Source organism: Rhinatrema bivittatum, chromosome 2 (genome assembly GCF_901001135.1).
Source record: "Rhinatrema bivittatum chromosome 2, aRhiBiv1.1, whole genome shotgun sequence".
Classification (NCBI taxonomy): domain Eukaryota; kingdom Metazoa; phylum Chordata; class Amphibia; order Gymnophiona; family Rhinatrematidae; genus Rhinatrema; species Rhinatrema bivittatum.
Window position 1 is genome coordinate 796,588,050 of NC_042616.1, and position 20,036 is coordinate 796,608,085.

Genomic DNA, 20,036 nt, shown 5'->3' on the forward strand with positions numbered 1-20,036 from the left:
TTTCTTTTAATCACAAATTAAGGGAGAGGAAGAGGTTCCCCCCCCTCAAGACAGTAGAGAGGGAGGGAGGGATGGAGAAACTCGTTGCTGGCAGTTTTTTGGGGTTTTTTTGTGCGTGTATTACAGAATCAGGAGGGAGGGAGAAGAGGTTTTTTTGGGCAGCTCATGCTGTCTGGGAGAGAGGAACAGCCTCTGGTTATTTTACAGATGGGCTGGGGGGGGGGGGGCATCCGCGTGGGGGCAACTTACATTTTCTGACCCAGCAGGTGGAGGCGGCATCCACCTGCAGGACAGCCCTCCCCTCTGTCAGGCATGGGGACCGGGAGGGCGGCCCAGTTAAACTTCAGGCCTGCTATTTGGCTGGCCAGGGTTTAATACCAGATCAGCGCTGACCCACAGAGGTTTAGCCCCCCCCCCCACCTTCAGAGCTGCCTCAAACCTGAGAAGGATCTGCCGGGCCTGGGCAGAATTTACCTGACCAGCAGCCTGGGCTGGGGATAAAAACGGGAACAGCAAGTTTTGTCCGGCTATCTCCTGAAGTTAAGCCAAGACTGACCTCTTAGGCACCAGCCAACAATTTTAGGAGAAAGGGAACTTTTTTTATTGCTATTTTGCTCTTTATTTTTGTCTGTTTTGCCTATTTATTAGGCTTATTTCTCTGTTTTCCTTGATTTTCTCTTCCCTCTCCAGACGTTCTTCATCCACCTTCTCCTTCCGCTAGGGACTTTTCCTTCCACCTTTCTTCCCTTGCTTCCAAGTGTTTTCCCTCTTTCTCCCTCCTCTTGGCATTATTTTCCTCCGGCCCTCTGACATGGGCCAGACCCCACCAGTGGCAGCCACCAGTGCCCACCCCGCACAAGCAGCAGGCACCACAGCGCCCCCACCAGTCAGGCCCCAGTGGTGTAACCTCCTGCAGTGCTCCCCTGCCAGGGTCCTGCTGGTAAAAGCCTCTGCAGTGCTCCCCCTGCCAGGGTCCTGCCGGTAAAAGCCTCTGCAGTGCTTCCCCCTGCCAGGGTCCTGCCGGTAAAAGCCTCCGCAGTGCTTCCCCCTGCCAGGGTCCTGCCGGTAAAAGCCTCCGCAGTGCTTCCCCCTGCCAGGGTCCTGCCGGTAAAAGCCTCTGCAGTGCTTCCCCCTGCCAGGGTCCTGCCGGTAAAAGCCTCTGCAGTGCTTCCCCCCTGCCAGGGTCCTGCCGTTTAAAAAGCCTCTGCGTGCTCCCCTGCCAGGGTCCTGCTGCTGGTAAAAGCCTCTGCAGTGCTCCCCTGCCAGGGTTCTGCTGGTAAAAGCCTCTGCAGTGCTCCCCTGCCAAGGTCCTGCCGTTAAAAGCCTCTGCAGTGCTCCCCTGCCCAGGGTCCTGCCGGTAAAAGCCTCCTGCAGTGCCCCACTGCCAGGGTCCTGCCGGTAAAAGCCTCCGCAGGTGCTTCCCCCTGCCAGGGTCCTGCCGGTAAAAAGCCTCCCGTGCTCCCCCTGCCAGGGTCCTGCCGGTTAAAAGCCTCCGCAGTGCTTCCCCCTGCCAGGGTCCTGCCCGGTAAAAGCCTCCGCAGTGCTTCCCCCTGCCAGGGTCCTGCCGGTAAAAGCCTCCGCAGTGCTTCCCCCTGCCAGGGTCCTGCCGGTAAAAGCCTCCGCAGTGCTCCCCCTGCCAGGGTCCTGCCGGTAAAAGCCCCTGCAGTGCTCCCCTGCCAGGGTCCTGCCGGTAAAAGCCTCTGCAGTGCTTCCCCCTGCCAGGGTCCTGCCGTTAAAAGCCTCTGCAGTGCTTCCCCCTGCCAGGGTCCTGCCGTTAAAAGCCTCCGCAGTGCTCCCCCTGCCAGGGTCCTGCCGGTAAAAGCCTCTGCAGTGCTCCCCTGCCAGGGTCCTGCTGGTAAAAGCCTCTGCAGTGCTCCCCCTGCCAGGGTCCTGCCGGTAAAAGCCTCTGCAGTGCTCCCCTGCCAGGGTCCTGCTGGTAAAAGCCTCCGCAGTGCTCCCCTGCCAGAAGCAGCTCCTGCCCACCCCGCACAAAGGCAGCAGGCACCACAGCACTCCACTGATCAATGCCCCGCCGATATTGTCTTCCATTTAATGTCAGGACCTGAGTTTTGGACTCTGGGCGCCCCAGGGCTCAAGATTTCTCCAGCTCCGTTCTTGCCCAGGTGCTCTTGATCTGTGCGTTACGTTACAGACTATAAGCAACGTCAAGTCTCAGCAAGCAAGCATCAAAGGAGAGTACTTAGATGCACAGTGTGCACCCATGATACGAAACTGTATAAAGTGCTGGTGAGCTTGCACGGGGAGAGATTGTTTTGATCTTCCCAGGGTCTCTTCGGGAAGATATAGCAAAGCTATGAAAAGAGGAGCAAGGAGCATGATGTTACGTAGGGAAATGGAAAACAATAAAAGATGGGGCAATGAAATCTCAGATTCTCCAAAGTTTTTTTTTCTTCAGGAGATATTTATTTCTTTATAGTTGCACAGATGTATCACGAACAACTGTGCAACCATAAAGAAATAAATCTCTCGAAGGAAAAAAAAAACAACTTTGGACAATCTGAGGATTTCATTGCCCCCATCTTTTATTGTTTTTGATTATTATAAGGCTGGGGCAAGCAATCGCCTTTTTTCTTTGTGACTTCGGGAAATGGACCATTTACCATATGAGGAAAAGCTAAGGTGGTTACTGTATTGCTTGTTGACTTTGGAGAAGAGGAAGCCAAGGGATGATGTGATTACCCTTTACAAATACATGAGAGGCCAACATCGATTGATGAGGTTACAGTAAAGTAATAAGCGAAAGACAGGGCATAATTTGAAGTTAGAGAGGGGGACATTGTAACTATAATATTATTCTGCTGAGTCCTAGAAAAACACAGTGGGATGTTGGAACCAGCTTTCTCCCAACACACTGCATGTGCCGGCTTTTCCACTGTTCTGCTTCAGACTCACAATCCATCTGTTGAATGAGATCGTGTGGCCTCAAGGCGTTGCTCAATTTTGTCAAACTTAATTGTCTGTTTGGAAGTTGCTAGGTATTTTGCCTTACTGCATTTTAACTTGGCTTTGCACCACTTGGTTAATTTAGTGTGGGGTGCCATACAGTTGTTGAAATAAAACAAAACTAAATGTTATTGTTAGGGTGATCGGGTTCTGCCCAGCAGGGGCTCCAAATAAAGGAGGCACACGTTCCCATACCCACTTTGGGAATCAGAGCAGACTCCACTCTTAATTGAAAAGGAACTGTTTCAAGAGATTGGCGAGGCACCCAAGATGATTTTCGGTCAGTGGCCCGGGCGCTGATGATGTTCTCGGTGCTAGATTACGGTAATGTCATTCATTTTGGTTTGCCCAAAAAAAATATATATATATCTGAAAGTTTTACAAACTGTCGCCACACAAGCCTTGGAAAGCAGGAACACATCACACCCAATTTAATTGGCTTCCTAATGCTGCCAGGCCAAAATGTAAGCTTCTGATGTTGGGGCTCAAAGCCATGACGGAAGCAGGCCCTGAATACTTGAATCAATTGTTCTCTTATTCTAGGCCCACCAGAGATTTTCAGTCAGCAGAAATATTATGGTTAGCAAATCCTTCTCAAGAAATATTGGCTGCAGGTTCCTCGATCGGGATTTTCCTTCTGTAGGCCCTGAACGTGCCCTTAGGCAGGAGTCTGACGTGATGGTATTTAGGGAAAAAAACTAAAAGCTCCTTTATTCACTGCAGCATTTCCTCTGAAGAACTGTGTAAGATTTTTGAGAGGCCAACATCTTATAGGAAACTGATTTTATTTTGAATTTTATTATTTTTGTTTGATGCATTTGTTATTTGTCTTAACATGTCTAGGTTTGATATTTAATAATATAAAGTAGAGCTGCTTACCTGAAACAAGTGTTCTCCGAGGACAGCAGAATGTCAGTCCTCACATCGGTGATATCATCAGATGGAGCCCCAGCACGGAAAACATGTCAAAGTTTCTAGAACTTTGACTGAGCCTCTCTGAGCATGCATTATTCCGTGCATCCATGTGGGGTTCCTGGTCTTATAACATACCACTGAGGAACGAAAAATTAAAATAAGGACAAAACCCGCAAGGTGGAAACCCAACTCGGCGGGCAGACAGACTGGTTTCGGGAGGGCTGACATTCTGCTGTCCTCGGAGAACACCTGTTACAGGTAAGCAATTCTGCTTTCTCCCAGGGCAGACAGGCAGTCCTCACACATGGGTGAATCCCTAGCCAGAGATAGCCTCTCTGACATAAAAGAGGAGCAACAGAACACCAAAATAAGTGCCAATGGGCAATGTCTTGTTAGTAACAGGAGAGGGGGTAGTCTTAACAGAAAGAGTGGTTGCTAGAAGAGAGCAGAGTTGAGTTTTATAGCTCAAACAAGTTCAGAAGGACAGACTGGCCAAACCTGCTGTCATGTCGGCCATCCCTATCCAAACAGTAATGCAATGTGAATGAGTGGATGGAACTTATGTCGCAGATCTCCTTCATGGGGACTACTTGTAAGTGGGCCACCAATGCTGCTATGGCTTGAACAGAGTGAACCTTGACATGGCCTCCAAGATGCAATCCTGCTTGGGGTATAACCGAAGGAGATGCAGTCTGCTAGCCAATTGGAAAGCATCTGCGATACCCAGATTGTTCTGATCAAAAGAAACAAAAAGTTGGGTGGGCTGTCTATGGGCTTCTGTCTGCTCTAGACAGGTGGCTAAGGCTTGTTTTCAGTCCAAACTGTGCGGGGTTTGTTTGCTTGGTAGGACGATGGATTGGTTAAGATGGAAGTCAGACCCCACCTTAGGCAGGCATGCGCAAGATCACCTTATCATGGAAAAACTTTAGATGGAGCTCACTGACCCTGCCAGCTGAAGTGAACGCCACCACAAATACGACCTAGGTCAGGTACTTCAGGTCACAGGAGCACAGAGGCTCAAAGGGAGCTTTCATTTGCTGAGCTAAAACCACATTGAGATCCCAGGATACTGTGGGAGGCTTCAACTGAAGCAGACCTCACATGAACAGGTCAACTATAGTGTGATGGGACTTGAGGACTCCTTGGCTCCTGCCTGAGAGGTGCTCTTGATTACCCAGAGAAGGGAAAACAAGGACTCCCAATATGCGAAGGTGCACCGCCATCATGGCCAGGCATTTTGTGAAGATACACAAGGCTGACGTTAGCCCAAATAGCAAAGTGAGGTACTGGAAGTGGTGCTGTCCCACCACAAATCTGAGATTCTTCTGGTAACCATGGATGATCTCAATGCGAGAGTATACATCCTTTAGATCGAGGAAACAAGGGGACCAAGGTGCCCAGGAAAACATCCTGAACTTTTCTTTTCTGAGAAACTTGTTCAAGGCCCTTAGGTTTAGGATGGGATGGAGTCCCTGTGTTTTCTTTGGAATCAGGAAGAACTAGGAGTTAAATCCCCACCTTCTTTGCCCTGATGGAACGGGCTCGACCGCCCTGGCTGTTAAGAGGGAAGAGATCCACGAAAAGTACTTCCTGATGTGCTTCTGGTTTCCAATGTTGACTCGGGGGACAATTTGGCAGGGTACTCAAAAGGTTTAATTTGTACCCTCTGTGGACGATGAACAGGACTCACTGGTTGGAGGTTACACTGAGCCACTGGCTCGCACAGAATCACAGCCTCCCCCCTACAGGGGGATCCATCGTCTTAGGTACAGCTTACTTTGTTATGTTCTCTACTATTCAGTCAAAACCCCATCCTGGAAGTTGACTGGGGCTTCAGGGCCCTCTGCTGCCTAGGGCAGCCGCGAGGAGCCTGCTGGTGCTGCCGGGGTCGAGGAGGTGGAGGACTATTTCCTTGGGCGGAAAAAAAGACTTCCTCTAGCCAGACTTCGAAGACCTCCTCGCAGAGGAGGATGGGTCCTGGGTACCGGTTAAGAGTTGAAGTGTCGCATGGTGCTCCTGGCATCTGATCCACCGCGTCCTTCAACTTATCTCCAAGGAGCTTTTCTCGAGTGCACAGCATATCAAGCCAGTCACCCCTGCACTTCCTGGCAGAGATCAGATGCCTGCAGCCAGGTGAGTCTGCAAGCACTGGTCCCAGATGCAAAGACCCTCGATGCCATCTTGAAGACATCAGAGGTCAAACTGACCCGTGTTTTCTGCATTCCAGGCCCTTGTTCACCAGTGACTGCAGAGCATCCTGCTCCTGCTGAGGCAGCTGCTCGGCCACTTCTTGTACCTGCTTCAGAATGTCCCACATATATTGGCTCATGTAGAGCTGGTAGACCACTATGTGGGCAATAAGCATAGCGCCCTGAAAATCTTTCCTCCCAAGAGCATCTGATCCTTCCCCAGGGGCACCAAGGAACGGGTCAGAGTGCCTTTTTGAAAGCGGATTCGACCACTATAGCAGCTGATGCTTGTCGAATGAGAGAGCCTTCTGAACAAAATAATTGTGTCTACCTTCCTGTTGACAGTAGGAACTGAGGGAAGTGTTCCCACATCCTCATCAGTTACTCCACAAGAATATCATGCACTGGGACTGCCACGATCTCCTTGAGAGGCAGAGGATATCAAGCATATTGTGTCGGTAATTTTCCTTACAGGCCGATACAGGTTAGCCCGCGTTTGGCCGCGTGTTTTTGACGCACTATTTTTACCCCTTATACAGTAAGGGGTAATAGCGCGTCAAACGCGTAGCCAACCCCCCCCGAAACTAATAGCGCCCGCAACATGCAAATGCATGTTGATGGCCCTATTAGTTATTCCTGCGCGATTCAGAAAGTAAAATGTGCAGCCAAGTCGCACATTTTACTCTCAGAAATTAACTCCTGCCAAAGGCAGGCATTAATTTCAGATGGCACCGGGGAAGTGTACAGAAAAGCAGAAAAAACTGCTTTTCTGTATACCCTCCGATGTAATACCATAGCGATATTAAGTCAGAGGCCCCAAAGATTTAAAAAAAAAAAAAAAAAAAAGTTAAAAAATCTGCCCACAGCCCGCAAGACGGATGCTCAATTTAGCCGTCGTCCGTTTTCCGAACCCATGGCTGTCAGCGGGTTCAAGAACTGATGCCGGTAAAATTGAGTGTCGGCTGTCAAACCCGCTGACAGCCACTGCTTCTGTCAAAAAGGAGGCGCAAGGATAAAGCATTTGCATTGGCAAGTTAAATGTAAGACATTGATAAGACAGGTTAAGAGAGAATTTGAAAATAAGTTGGCCATATAGGCAAAAACTCACAATAAAAACTTTTTAAAATATATCCGAAGCAGAAAGACTGCGAGGGAGTCGGTTGGACCGTTGGATGATCAAGGGGTTAACGGGGCACTTAGAGAAGATAAGGCCATCACGGAAAGATTAAACAATTGCTTTGCTTCAGTGTTCACTGAAGAGGATGTTGGAGAGAGACCCATTCCAGAGAAGGTTGTCATGGGTGATGATTCAGATCAACTGAACCAAATCAAGGTGAACCTGGAAGATGTGGTAGGCCTGATTGACAAACTGAAGAGTAGTAAATCACCTGGACCGGATGGTATAACCCCAGTGTTCTGAAAGAATAAAAAAATGAAATTTCAGACCTATTTCTATTAATTTGTAACCTATCGTTAAAATCATCCAATGCACCTAAAGATTGGAAAATGGCCAATGTAACCCCTGTATTTAAAAAAGGGATCCAGGGGTGATCCGGGAAACTATAGACCGGTGAGCCAGACTTCAATGCTGGGAAAAACCGTGGAAAATGTTAGAATGAATAAAGTCACAAAACATTTAGATAGACATGGTCTGATGGGACACAGCCAACATGGATTTACCCAAGGGAAGTCTTGCTTCACAAATCTCCAACATTTTTTTGAAGGAGATTTGTGAATAAACATGTGGACAAAGTTGAACCGGTAGATGTGGTGTATTTGGATTTTCAGAAAGTGTTTGACAAAGTCCCGCATGAGAGCCTTCTAAGAAAACTAAAAAGTCATGGGATAGGATGCAATGTCCTTTTGTGCATTACAAACTGGTTAAAAGACAGGAAACAGAGTAGGATTAAATGGTCTGTTTTCACAGTGGAAAAAGGTAAACAGTGGAGTGCTTCAGGAATCTGTACTTGGACCAGTGCTTTTTAATATATATATAAATGATCTGGAAAGAGGTATGACGAGTGGGGTGATCAAATTTGCAGATGCCAAAAAATTATGTAGAGTAGTTAAATCTCAAGCAAATTGTGATGACTTGCAGGAGGAACTTGCGAGACTGGAGGTTTCCAAATGGCAGATGAAATTTAACGTGGACAAGTGCAAAGTGATGCATATAAGGAAAAATAACCCTTGCTGTAGTTACACAATGTTAGGTTCTATCTTACTACCCTGGAAAGAGATCTAGGTGTCAGAGAATAATACACTGAAATAGTCAGCTCAGTGTGCTATGGCAATCAAAAAAGCGAATAATGTTAGGAATTATTAGGTAAGGAATGGCAAATAAAACGGAAAATGTCATAATGCCTCTATATCGCTCCATGGTGAGACCGTACCTTGAATACTGTGTGCAGTTCTGGTCACCGCATCTCAAAAAGGATATAGCTGCACTGGAAAAAGTGCAAAGAAGGGCGACCAAAATGGTAAGAGGCATGAAATGGCTGCTCTATGAGGAAAGGTTAAAGATGTTAGGGCTGTTCAGCTTGGAGAAGAGACAACTAAGGGGGGAAATGTTAGAAGTCTACAAAATAATGAAAGGACATGAACAAGTTAATGAAAATCTGTTATTTATTCTCTCAGATAATAGAAGGATCGGGGGCACTCAATGAAGTTAGCAAGTAGCTCATTTAAAACAAATTTTTAAAAAAAATTATTTTTCACTCAGCACATAGTTAAACTCTGGAATTCACTGACAGAGGATGTGGTAACAGCAGTTAGTATAACAGGGTTTAAAAAAGGTTTGGATAAGTTCCTAGAGGAAAAATCCATAAATTGCTATTGTGGTTAATTAATAAGCAATAAAGCTTGTGATTTATCTAATGTTTGGGTGCTTGCCAGATACTTATGACTTGGATTGGCCTCTGTTGGAGACAGGATGCTGGGCTTGATGGACCCTTGGTCTGACCCAGTATGGCATGTTCTTATGTTCTTAAGTTAGACAAAGGAGAGAGAGACTCAGCCTTGTCGTGACACATGAGGCTCTGCAGAAAAGAAGAGACTGAAGGATATGGGGGATAATGCAAGCTGTGCATGCTCAGAAAGGCTCAGTCAAAGTTCTAGAAACTTTGACATAAGTTTTCCATGCCGGGCTCCATCCGATGATGTCACCCATGTGTGAGAACGGCCATCCTGTTTGTCCTCGGAGAATTCACCTTGTACAGCATCACTGAGAAATGTTTAAATAAAGAGAAAAGCACGGATAATTTCATAACAGGATATGGTAAGTTTTCATTGCCAAGGAGTGCTTGCAGTTGTCAGCTAAACCTAATTGGAAGAAGTTGGGTTTTTTTAATTTCGGTCTAAAAATCTATATTACATGATTAAAAGATGATTCACTCTAGCAGCATTTCCCAAGTGAAGTTCTCACGAACCTCGAAATACATTACATTTCAGTATAACCAAATCTAAAAGGGTCTTGGATGAAACGTATGCATACATGTGTACATTTGATCTAAGACCAGTATCCAGATATTCTTTGTGGACATCATGGAAAACAGATTCAACAGAAATTGCTGAGGGCCAGATCCAGGAAACACTGGGCTATAGGACTGGGCTTCACGTGCAATCCAATGTGCGTTCTCAGTGTGCTGCAGAGGGTCACCTTGTGACCTATCGTTACGCTAACTACAGCAGCAGCACAGGACAGGATTCCAAACATATGGGACTCTCTTCATTGCTCTTAGCTCTAATCAACACCTGTGCAATACTGCAATTATGCATCGACTGTACGATAATGAACTCTGTAAATCCCCGACGAGGGCTCCGTGCTGAGAACGCGATTGGGTGACATTTGCAAGGAATTTCTATACCATTTCTGAACTGACCAGTAGGAGCTGAGATTAGTTACACCGTAAGATGAATGCAGTCCCCCCCGCCCCCCCATTGGAAGCCATCTAATAAGGTTAGCAGCATTCATAGTTATTCCATCAATTTCAACTTCAGAACCAGGTAGCCGAATGGGACTTGAAGAGCATACAAAGCTACCTACCATTACTGTGATGCCGTCCTTCTCCAGTGGAGCCTTGTCATAGGTCACGTCACATACCCTTACTACTGTGGTCGCACCGTACTTTTTCAAATCCTGGAAGGAGGGAGGAAGAGAGATCATCAATGGGGGCCCCCGTTCTGATGCGCCACAGCAAACGTCGCATGAACGCTTAAAAGTGATGTCACACCCTACATCATATCCTTAGCTAGCTTTTCTTCTCAGAAATTATTCTAATATAGCAACAGAGAGGACTTGCCTGGCATGTGTTTTCTTTTTTTTTTTTTTAGTATTCATGCTAAAAACTCAATTTCTAATTAGGAGAATGCCAGCGGCGGATAAAAGAAGCATAGCTTAGCGACAAAACAGAAAATGGGGTGGCCAGGTTTGGAGCCGGCAAGTTACAAATCCCCGGAAACCAGCCAGGTCAATGATGGACGGGTATCGTGCAGGGGGGACCCCAGGGGCCTGGATGTTAGGAGCACACCCGCACTAGTTTTCGTAGCTCTTTATATTATTACATAGGTTGGTGGTAACACACCCAACTGTGTGTAAATGCCTGTTTACTGGCTATTTAGAATGGGTTGGTTGTAACCCCACTAAGAGAGGTTTTGGCGGTTAATAGAACGCTATCTGCTGGGCTGAAAGGGCAACTAGTTAGGATTGGAGTTTAACTGCCATTAAAGCCTGAGGTACTTAATTTGGGTATCTACTTAGAGGGGACTTGAAGCTTCATGCCCAGATCTGCAAGAACGGTTAGTAATGCTTTTTCTTTTTTTTAATCTGTGTATAATCTGGAAGCTTAAACCCTGGTTTCCCAGGACTATCTGGCCAGTTTCTTAACACGCTGCTGTTACTTCCCGTTTGGGCTATTGGGAAAGACAGCAAGCAATTGCAGATGATTAAAATACAGCAGAATGACTGGCGATGGGGCTGTGGCATTTGTGAGCATAAAACCCCCGCAGCTGATGGCGCTGCCCTGGCTCCCAATGCAGAGCCGGATATTCGTTAAGATATTGTATTTGGCCTTGGTCAAGTGCATTTTAGGGAAAAGTTGCACTTGTATGCTAAGCATGCCCTGCAGTCCCAAAGAACATTGGCAGCTGATGAATCCATCACATCTGAAAGCTTATGCAAAAAAAAAAAAAAAGGCGTTCTCCTAAGTGATGCCATATTTTTGGAACTGGCTCCCCCGTGACACTGGATCAATTCATGATTTGCTGTCCTTTCAGAGGCAATTAAAGCTGCCTTTGACTTAAATCCGAGGCTTACTACGACGTCTTCACATGGGATACAATATAGCTGGACGTGCCAGCAGTTTTAGAGAATTGGGGCGGCTGATAGGTTCTGATATTTGTTAAGGTCTCTAATACAGCAACAAACGGCGGAGATCTTTGTGGACCTGAGACAATGGACTGCCAGACTCTAGGTGAGGTAAGGGGTTCTGATGCTATAGTGCAAGTCTGTGTGTTATATAGGCAGGTGCTTTGTATTTATGTTAAAACGTTTTTTTTATTGGCATTTATCAACACAAATACATCAACACGGGGATGTTGTGTTCTGATACATCCCCCAATCACAAAACCAGAGGGCTAAACCATAGAGTTGCCCTTAATCCCCCCCTTTCCCCTCTCCCCCCCAAATCCCCAGAAACCCCCCAGAAGCAGTCCCCCAATAAAACAATGCCTGAAGGTCCAGTTCAAGAGCAGGTAAAAGTCCAACACATCTTAGAACATTAAACAGTGTCTTTAGTCATTTAAAACGCGGCTTCTAGACCTGTGTGGAAGGGCTTGTGTGTATGGATCCCATGTTGATAGAAAACGCCTCCAGTGAGCAGGTGAGCTGAGAGAAAGCAAACTGTCCACGGTCATCATCAAATGAAAATAATTCCTCCATGTCCAAAAACAGGGCGGGTCTTCGCTCCTCCACCCCAAGAGAATCGCCCTCTTCCCCACCAAACTAGCCTTCTGAATTAACAGACGGGACCCCAGATCTCTAACCCGCAAGGGGGGGATACAGCCAAATAGGAGCCAAAGTGGCCCCACTGGTGTAGAGACACCCAACAGGCCCGCCAGGTAGCCAGCAATATGGCTCCAAAAGCTTCTGATAGATGGACAGGACCAAAAAGCGAGAGATAGGGTTCCCCACTGCTGCCTTACATCGTCCACATGAAGCAGAGGAAGAAACAGTCAACTGGTAAGCTACCTGAGCAGATATGTAGGCCCTTCCCAAAAATGTATATTGTATCTCCCGATAATACATATTAGGAGAGATCCTGGCTACTTTCCCAAAACAGAATCAAAGGATCGATTGTGTTACAATAAACTCCCCGTCTTTGTGCCATCGATCTACCAATAGAGAACAGACACCCACTCGTACAATAGTCTTTATACATTTATAATAGGCGGAGAGTGAGGGAGGCTGTTCCTTTTCAAAACCCAAGATCTTATCCAACTGGTGGAAGGTCGTTTGTTGCAGAAAAGCCGGGGGGTAAGGACTGCAGATAATGGCAAATGAAAGTACGGAAAGGTATTCTGCGCCCCTATGCCATACATATTGCGCAGTTCCGCAAAAGGCAGAATCGTCCCCTCTCCCGTCACCAAATTGTGTAATACTCCCAGAAAAATTAGGCTGCGAGAGTGTAAATGGGGTTGGCTGCACGGGCTAGGCGCTGAGAGGTAAACTCACATCTGCTTCCCTCACTGCATCATGTTATTTATTTAGATTTATATTCCGCTTTTCACACTTTTTTTCAGTGCTTCAATGTGGGAAATACCTATAGTACCTATTCAGGTACTATAGGTATTTCCCTATCCCCAGAGGACTTACAATCTAAGTTTGTACCTGAGGCAATGGAGGGTAAAGTGACTTGCCCAAGGTCACAAAGAGCGACAGCGGGACTCGAACCCTGGTCTCCTGGTTTGTAACCCACTGCTCTAACCACTAGGCTACTCCTCCTACTTTGTATGCTGTGTGGAGCAGGTGTTAGACAATAATCTGTAGCCTAACGGTCTTATAAACTGTTGTGTTCCACGTTTATGATGTGCCATGCCTTGAACACACACTGTATACAAATTCTAAATAAATGTTTTTGACCCATCTGTTTCCTTCTGCTAGTTTGGGCTTCCATCTCAGGACGGGGGCTGGGATCTGGTGTCACCAGCTTTGTTCACAACTACCCAAAGATAATCCCCTATTTCATATCCCCTCACTTAGGCCAGTTGTTGCAGTACCAGTTCTTAGATGGTGGTGGGGGGCAAACACTAGGGGCTCCTTCTGAATGTGGTCTCACATGCCCCACAGATCTATGAGAAGCGCTCCGAGACCACTGACAATGCTACCAAACAGCAGATAAGGAGGCAAATCCACCCTTCTGCTTCTAGCATCAGTGACATCCTTGGGCGTGGAGGAACTCGAACATACTTGGAGAACGTGAGGGCACAGGTGGTTTTGTAAGTTCTGCGAGACCAGGAGGCATGCCAGAGGCCCCAGAGCTGGGGAGCATTCATCCATCCCCCCTGCAAGTCACAGGACTAGAGACGTTGATTGGCAAACGCCATTCATCAAAAAAAAAAGGCATTGGAGAGCTGGAAGAAGCTGAGCAAGAAAGTATAAAGCCAGAGTGTAACGTCTACAACTGTACTGTACATTCAGCGTGGCTCCGCCGCAAAAGGGACCCGTCCACGCAGGCACCCATCTCGAGTGGGGGCAAAGGGTTCACGACGCAATGCTGATGGTGTCTCCTTCTGCAGCCACAGACTTACGAGACCACTGCTCTCTGCCGCAGAGTGCCCATCTCGTTCTCTACCACCTTTCCCACAGGACCCCCCCCCCCTCACCATCTCCAGAGAGACTCGTAACAGCAGCACAAGGAGTCCTAGAAGCAAGCGTTTCTTCGTATTTACCTATCTGGAGGGTCAGTCGGCAGCAACAGCTGCGTGACACGAAGGGGGCCTGTGATTTTGGCAAACGCAAACTGACAGAACGGGGACATGAGTAGGGCCTGTATAAAAAGATAGCGGTGTAGCCTTACGGCGGGATCCTTCATGTCACGGGCTCCCCTCGGCTGCTGCTGCTGCACAGGACGTCTTTCCTGCACCGTACTCGCCTCTCCTCACACTTGCCAGATAAGGGGGGGGCTGCAGATGTGGGGGTCCAATGGCGCACCACCTGCCCCCGTACAGTCACCAGACATAGAGGATAACGCGAGACCCCTAGATTCCGCTGGGGAAAAGCAGGGTCCCTCTTTGCGCAGATTTTTTTCCACAATTTCTATGCCATACGTAGGGGAACAGGAAGCTTAATGCTGTAACCGTGCAACGGATGTTTGAGCAGCATTTGACTGGCACATGACTCGTGGGGGGAAGGGCACCAGACGAGCATGTTTTGCAGCGAGGCCTCGTATGGAAACGACACCTAGAGAGAGTCGCATTATGGCCCACCCGACTCCCCTCGTGCAGGAGGCGGCATGGCTAATAATAGATGAGAGAGCTGCAGCTTCCACGTGCCCCGCTGAATTTGTGGCAAAAGAACATCAAGAAGCAGCCGGAGGTCATTTTCTGCCTCCATTGCTGTCCTACAGATCCCACACTCGTGCGCAGCCATCTCCAAGAGCCGGGGGGTGCTGGCTGAAGCCAATGGCATTCACCTGTAGGGAGAGGCAGGCTCTCCTCTGCACGCCCAACTCTTTCCCCTGCACGTCATCTCTTCGCCCCACCCTCCTTTCGTTTACCTGCATATATCATAATGCTTTCTCCTACTACGGCTGCATTCTGCACCCTTTGGTACTACCTGTGCGCACCATGGAAAAGCAGCCATGCTGTCTGTACTAGCCGCATGGAAAGGTCTCCCCGTGCCGAGGACAAGGTCGTGGCTGCTTGCCAAGGATGGATCAAGCAGCCTGTTTTGTCATTTGAGCTGTATTGCATGATGCGTGGTTATGTATTTTGGGTTTGTTGCTTTACATGATTAGGTAAAAGGATCGACTTGTTTGTGCGCTGCTCTAACGCGACCCTTGGTACGCGACAGCTGGCCCTCGCTTTTCCCAGATTACTGCCCGCCTGTTGCTTTGGCTCTACCCTTTTTCGCTGTTCTGCCTATTAAGTCTCATTGCACCTTGCAGCATTTTTGTATTGTCTTAGACTTTCTGTCCTGTTGGCATTTTGTGTTTTATTATTGGGTTGTTTTTTTTCTAAACTGTGTAGGTTTTATTGTACCCTGCCCCGAACTGTTCTGGATGGGTGGGTAACAAATACTTTTGAAAAAAAATAAGTAAAATAAATGCTCTGTTTGCCGCCATGAGGTTGGACAACGAAGGCCCAGGACGTTGTGCTGCTGCCACAGGAAGCGGGAATGTTTCCGAAGTGATGGAGTCTGGGCCAGGAGATACCAGGAAACATCCCCACGCACTTAAGGCCATGGAGCGATGCTGAAGATTTCTACCACGCTAAGGAAGGTGCAACACTGGAGAGACTGTTCCGATTCCTAATGCTTTCACGCAGAAGTAACATAAAAGCGCTACTAGTGCTTTGTAAATTTAACCGAGATGCTTTTTCAACAGACAGGCGTCGGGATGTGTTGTGAAGACCCTGGTGCTCTCTCTCTCTATAAAAGCAGCCAGAACTCAAAATGTGACTTTTTAGCAAGTATTTTCCAAAGACCTTTTAAAAAATTCCATTCCCGTGTGTAACTGGGGGACAGAAAAAGGAAAGAGCGTGGTATAGGCTGCTTTCCATGGAAGGAAAATAAAATACATGAATTTTTCCTGCCCTGGGAAATAAAGGGAGCTACGTGGATGAAAGGGAGGCTTGGCCAGACTGATTCTTGCTCCAAACCAGAGTAAATCTGTTCAGGTTAGAGGTCTTCAGGAGGCCAAGCAGTTAAGAGCAATGGGCTGGGAGCCAGAAAAACCTGGCTTAGCAATTTGCTTCTCCATGGACACTGCCTCGGGCACCCACTTAGGACTGTAAGCTCATCGACGCAGGAACTTAACATGTCACCACTGTACAGCCTGGCAAACATCCAGAAGCAGTATAAAAAAAATAAGTATTTTCCTTCAGATATAAAAGTGGAATGAAAGAGTAGCCTAGTGGTTAGATCAGTGGGCTGTGACCCAAAGAAACCAAGGTTCAAATCCCACTACTGTCACTCTACATCGGCTGCAATTTTAAGTCACGCTTGCATGCATGGTGTTTCAAAATTCACCTCCCGTGCCGAATCTTAAGAGATTGCTCCGGAAAACTTATTTCAACTATCTTTCCTAGGACTTTGCCGGCTTTTATGGGTGTATGAACCTGCTCGCGTGAGGGACGACCCAATTTTTCAATTAGTCCACCGGTTTGCCCAGTTAATATCGAGGTCTTTAAGAGTCCTCTGGTTCTTCACCCTGCACGTGCCCCAGTTGAACCAGACCCACCTCCATCCTGGCCTGTAAGCCCTAAAACTCGAGACCTACAGGCCTGCTCCTCATCTGGAGCAGCAGTAACGTCACGCGGATAACAAGTCGACGTGCGCTGCGGTCTCCGGTTTTAAAATAGGGAGTTGCACTTGTAACCGGTGGCCCTGCCCTGCAACGCCCATGCCCCGCCCATTTTTGAAGCGTGCGTGGGTTCCTTTACACGTACTTCGCGACTTTTTTTTTAAATCTGTGCTGCTCGCACGTACGTGGCCATGTCTTATGCGAGCAGGGCTTTTAAAATTGACCTCTTCGATTGTAAGCCCTCTGGGGATAGGGAAACACCTACGGTACCTGAATATGATCCACTCTGAAGAACTAAAAAGTGGAACATAAATCAAATCAAATTAACGAAATAAAAACGAAAGTCCACGGCGTCGTCCTTGTCAACGTCATGACGATGTATAGCCGGGACGCTCTCGCGAGCGCACTTGGCTACGGGCAGGGAGTGTTTGTGTGGGCGCTTAACGTGAGCAGGAGGGGGGCTGGGGGGGTGGGCCAGGGACTGGAGCCGAGTCAAGTAGGAAGAAGGAATAGGAGAGCGACAAGGAGAGAAAGGGTAAGCACAGCCATCGCCATGCAACGGGTTTGGCATTAGTAAGCAGGAACGAGTAAAAAAAAAACCGCGAGGCCCAACGTTCACAGGCGTTTGGATGGATAGTTCACAAGTTATCCGTCTAATGCTGAATGCGGAGCCACTTATCCGGCTCGATTTTAGCTGGATAAATCACTATCTGACTGAAATTTAGCCAGATGGCGTTCCGAGGCGCGTCTACGCTAGCCGGCTAACTTTGCTGAGTTTCATTTCTATCTGGCTACGCTAGCCGGCTAACTTTAGACCCGTTTCAGAGCTTGCCTCAAGTTATCCGGCCTTCTGTGGCCGGATAGCTTACTACTTAAATCAGATATATCTTTTGAAGATATCCAGTTGAGTGATACGATTAAAAAAAACCAAAAAAAAAAACAACACACAGGATTATGTACAAGGGGTCTCTGGCCCGATTCCCTCCCCCCTCCCCACTAAAATTCACATACGGCCACATCGTGCATCCCCCACCCCTCTCCCCAAATGTGCAAACAAATGTCCCGGAGCTCACAGTTCAAGGGGCCCCCCCTCCCCCCACTTCTCTTGCTCTTATCATATATTTAAAAAAAATAAATAAATAAAAAACCCGGGCTGTGGTGGGAGAACCATGGACCCGGCAGGGGATTAGGAGGTATCGGGTTTTTATATTTGATAAGGAGGAGGAGGAAACGGGGAAGGGAGGGGGGGGGGGTAGTCTCTGAACCGTGAGCTCTGGGACATTTTTTGCACATATGGAAGCCCCATATGGAATTCCCTGCCCTGCCCCCCCTTCCACATATGGAAGGGGGGGCAGGGCAGGGAAGGAATTGGGGTGTGGGGAATGCCGGCCAGTCAGGGCCATATGTGAATTTTAGTGAAGGAGAGAGGGGACTGAGCTACAGGCCCTTTGATTTTTTTTTTTAAACCGTGCCACTTAACCTTGGTATCTTTTGAGGATATTCGGTCGAGTACAAGGCCGGATAACCTAAAACCTAACCGGTTATTGTAACTGCCTAACTTTAAGCCAATATACTCAGTGGGGCGTTTATCCTGCTGAATATCTAGGACCAAGTTATCCGGCTAACTAGTCCAGTAACTGGCTCACTGAAGATGACCCCCCCCCCCCCCTCCCCTCCGATGGGCAAATAAGCCCCTCGGGGAAGTATTGCAGAGGAGCCTGATAACAGAGGTATCCGGGCTACACCCTGCAGTTCAGGAGAGGAGCCCGAGCCCTAACCTTTAAAGCGGCCGGGGGAGGGGAAAGAAAACCGGTTCTTGGCGCCCTGTAGGCATCAGAAACCTTTAATTAAGGATCCTCCTAATGCTCAGATTAAAGTGACTGTGACGGAGTGCGCCGCCTCCTCCCCCATTCTACCTTAAGGAGCCTGGTTCAGGGGGTCTAACCCAGCCCTCCTTGAGGCGGAATGCCGCAGGGGATTCTGGGTGAAGGGAGATTCCCTTTCCCCTAACCCTAGAGGCGGCGTCATGGGATTAACCCTCTGCCGCACATCTGCCTAATGCAAGGTGAGCAACTACTTGGATTTATGCACTGCAAATAAATAAATTGCACCCAAACCCTAGTCGGTCCGGTCTCGTGGTGGTCCTGAAACTCTTCTAGCACACTACTGCGACCTTCCAGTCGCTTTCAGTTTCTCCGGGAAACTAGCACAAGGTCCAAAACAGCAGCCCCCAGAACTGCTAGACGTCGCAGCTAACTACAAAGTCAGGCACGGGCACCATGCTTGAACGGAGATTGCATTTTCCAGGCTATTTTTTTTTTCTAAGAATCAAATGTTTGGTTGCTGTATTTTAGAATAACGCCTGGTTCCTGTATTTCAAAATACCGCGTGCGCACGCCCTGCCCCCACTGGTATCCTGCGCAAGCGGTTTACAAAAAGTTTCATTCTGCAGTAAAAATGAATAGCAAAAAAAAACAAAAAACAAAAAAACAAAAGAATAAATTAAAAGGCAAAACAAAAGAATGCAAAATGTAGCCATGCAGAGCAGAAAGGAGATGTGACTCACTAACCACAATGTTTACTTGCTGAGCAGAACCAAAGTAGAAAGCGTGCCTTAAATTAGACTGCGAGGTCAGAAAAACATGAAAGGGTTCGGGGTATTTTTAAGTGCCTAGAAGCTCAGATCTCCTGCTTGTCTGGCTGCCCACTCTACTATTGTCCCAGGTACACAACAGCCGATTCCAGGAAAACCAGCATCTGAATTTGCACTTTGGCACCATCCCCAGGGCGAACTGGATGACGGGCAGCCAGAATCAGATGGAGGGGTAAATCCTTCTGAGCGGAGCTGGCTTCAGCCGAGCAAGGGTTTTCCTGGCGGGAGACCTTGTGCTGTGAATGACGGCATTTTATTATTATTTTTTGCAGGTGGTGCTGCAATAGGAAAAGAATGCGAGGGATATGGGGCAGTGACCAAAAGCACGTGAGGTTTGTGCCATGAAAGGCACGTGTGGGCGCGATGCAGAGCCATTCCAAAACTCATTTTGTTTTGTTTTATTAACCAATTTTGCAGATTGACATCAAGGAGGATTATGAAAATATAGAAAGGAAAGGATCTCTAGTAACCTTAACATTCAACAAAGTGGATTCTGAAACAGAACTGTAGGCACAAGGTAAAACTGCTTTTCCCTTTCAGATTGCATAGCGAATATCTGCAAAACGTGACTCCTGGAGACCCAGGCACAGCTCCTTCCCTTGCTATCCTTACTCTGGTGTTTACCAGTTCGCTTGTCACACTAGCATAACCCTCCCCACCATTCACCCTCTGCCTAGACTATGGTTGACTATTTCCATGACTAGATTCTCAAAATCAGTCCTGAGTTCTCAACCAGGTCCTCTCTACCTCCCTCTCCCCCCTGGCTTCCACCACTCTCTCCTCCTTTGCTGAAGTCAC

The 20,036-nt window shown here is 47.7% G+C and overlaps 1 protein-coding gene across 6 annotated transcripts in view; it reads right to left on the reverse strand.

Moving 5' to 3' along the window:
• Nucleotides 1-20,036, reverse strand: part of PTP4A3 (protein tyrosine phosphatase 4A3) — a 149,720-nt gene that overhangs the window by 35,421 nt on the left and 94,263 nt on the right. For 5 of the 6 annotated variants that reach the window (XR_003854951.1, XM_029592122.1, XM_029592123.1 and 2 more), the window contains one exon: nucleotides 10,111-10,203. The exons of the other annotated variant lie outside the window; for it this stretch is intronic. Coding sequence is in view for 4 of the 5 variants with exons in the window: in XM_029592122.1 (XP_029447982.1) it covers nucleotides 10,111-10,203 (93 nt within the window). In the remaining variant the exon portion in view is untranslated. The remainder of the gene's footprint in view (nucleotides 1-10,110; nucleotides 10,204-20,036) is intronic. 6 annotated transcript variants of the gene reach the window in all.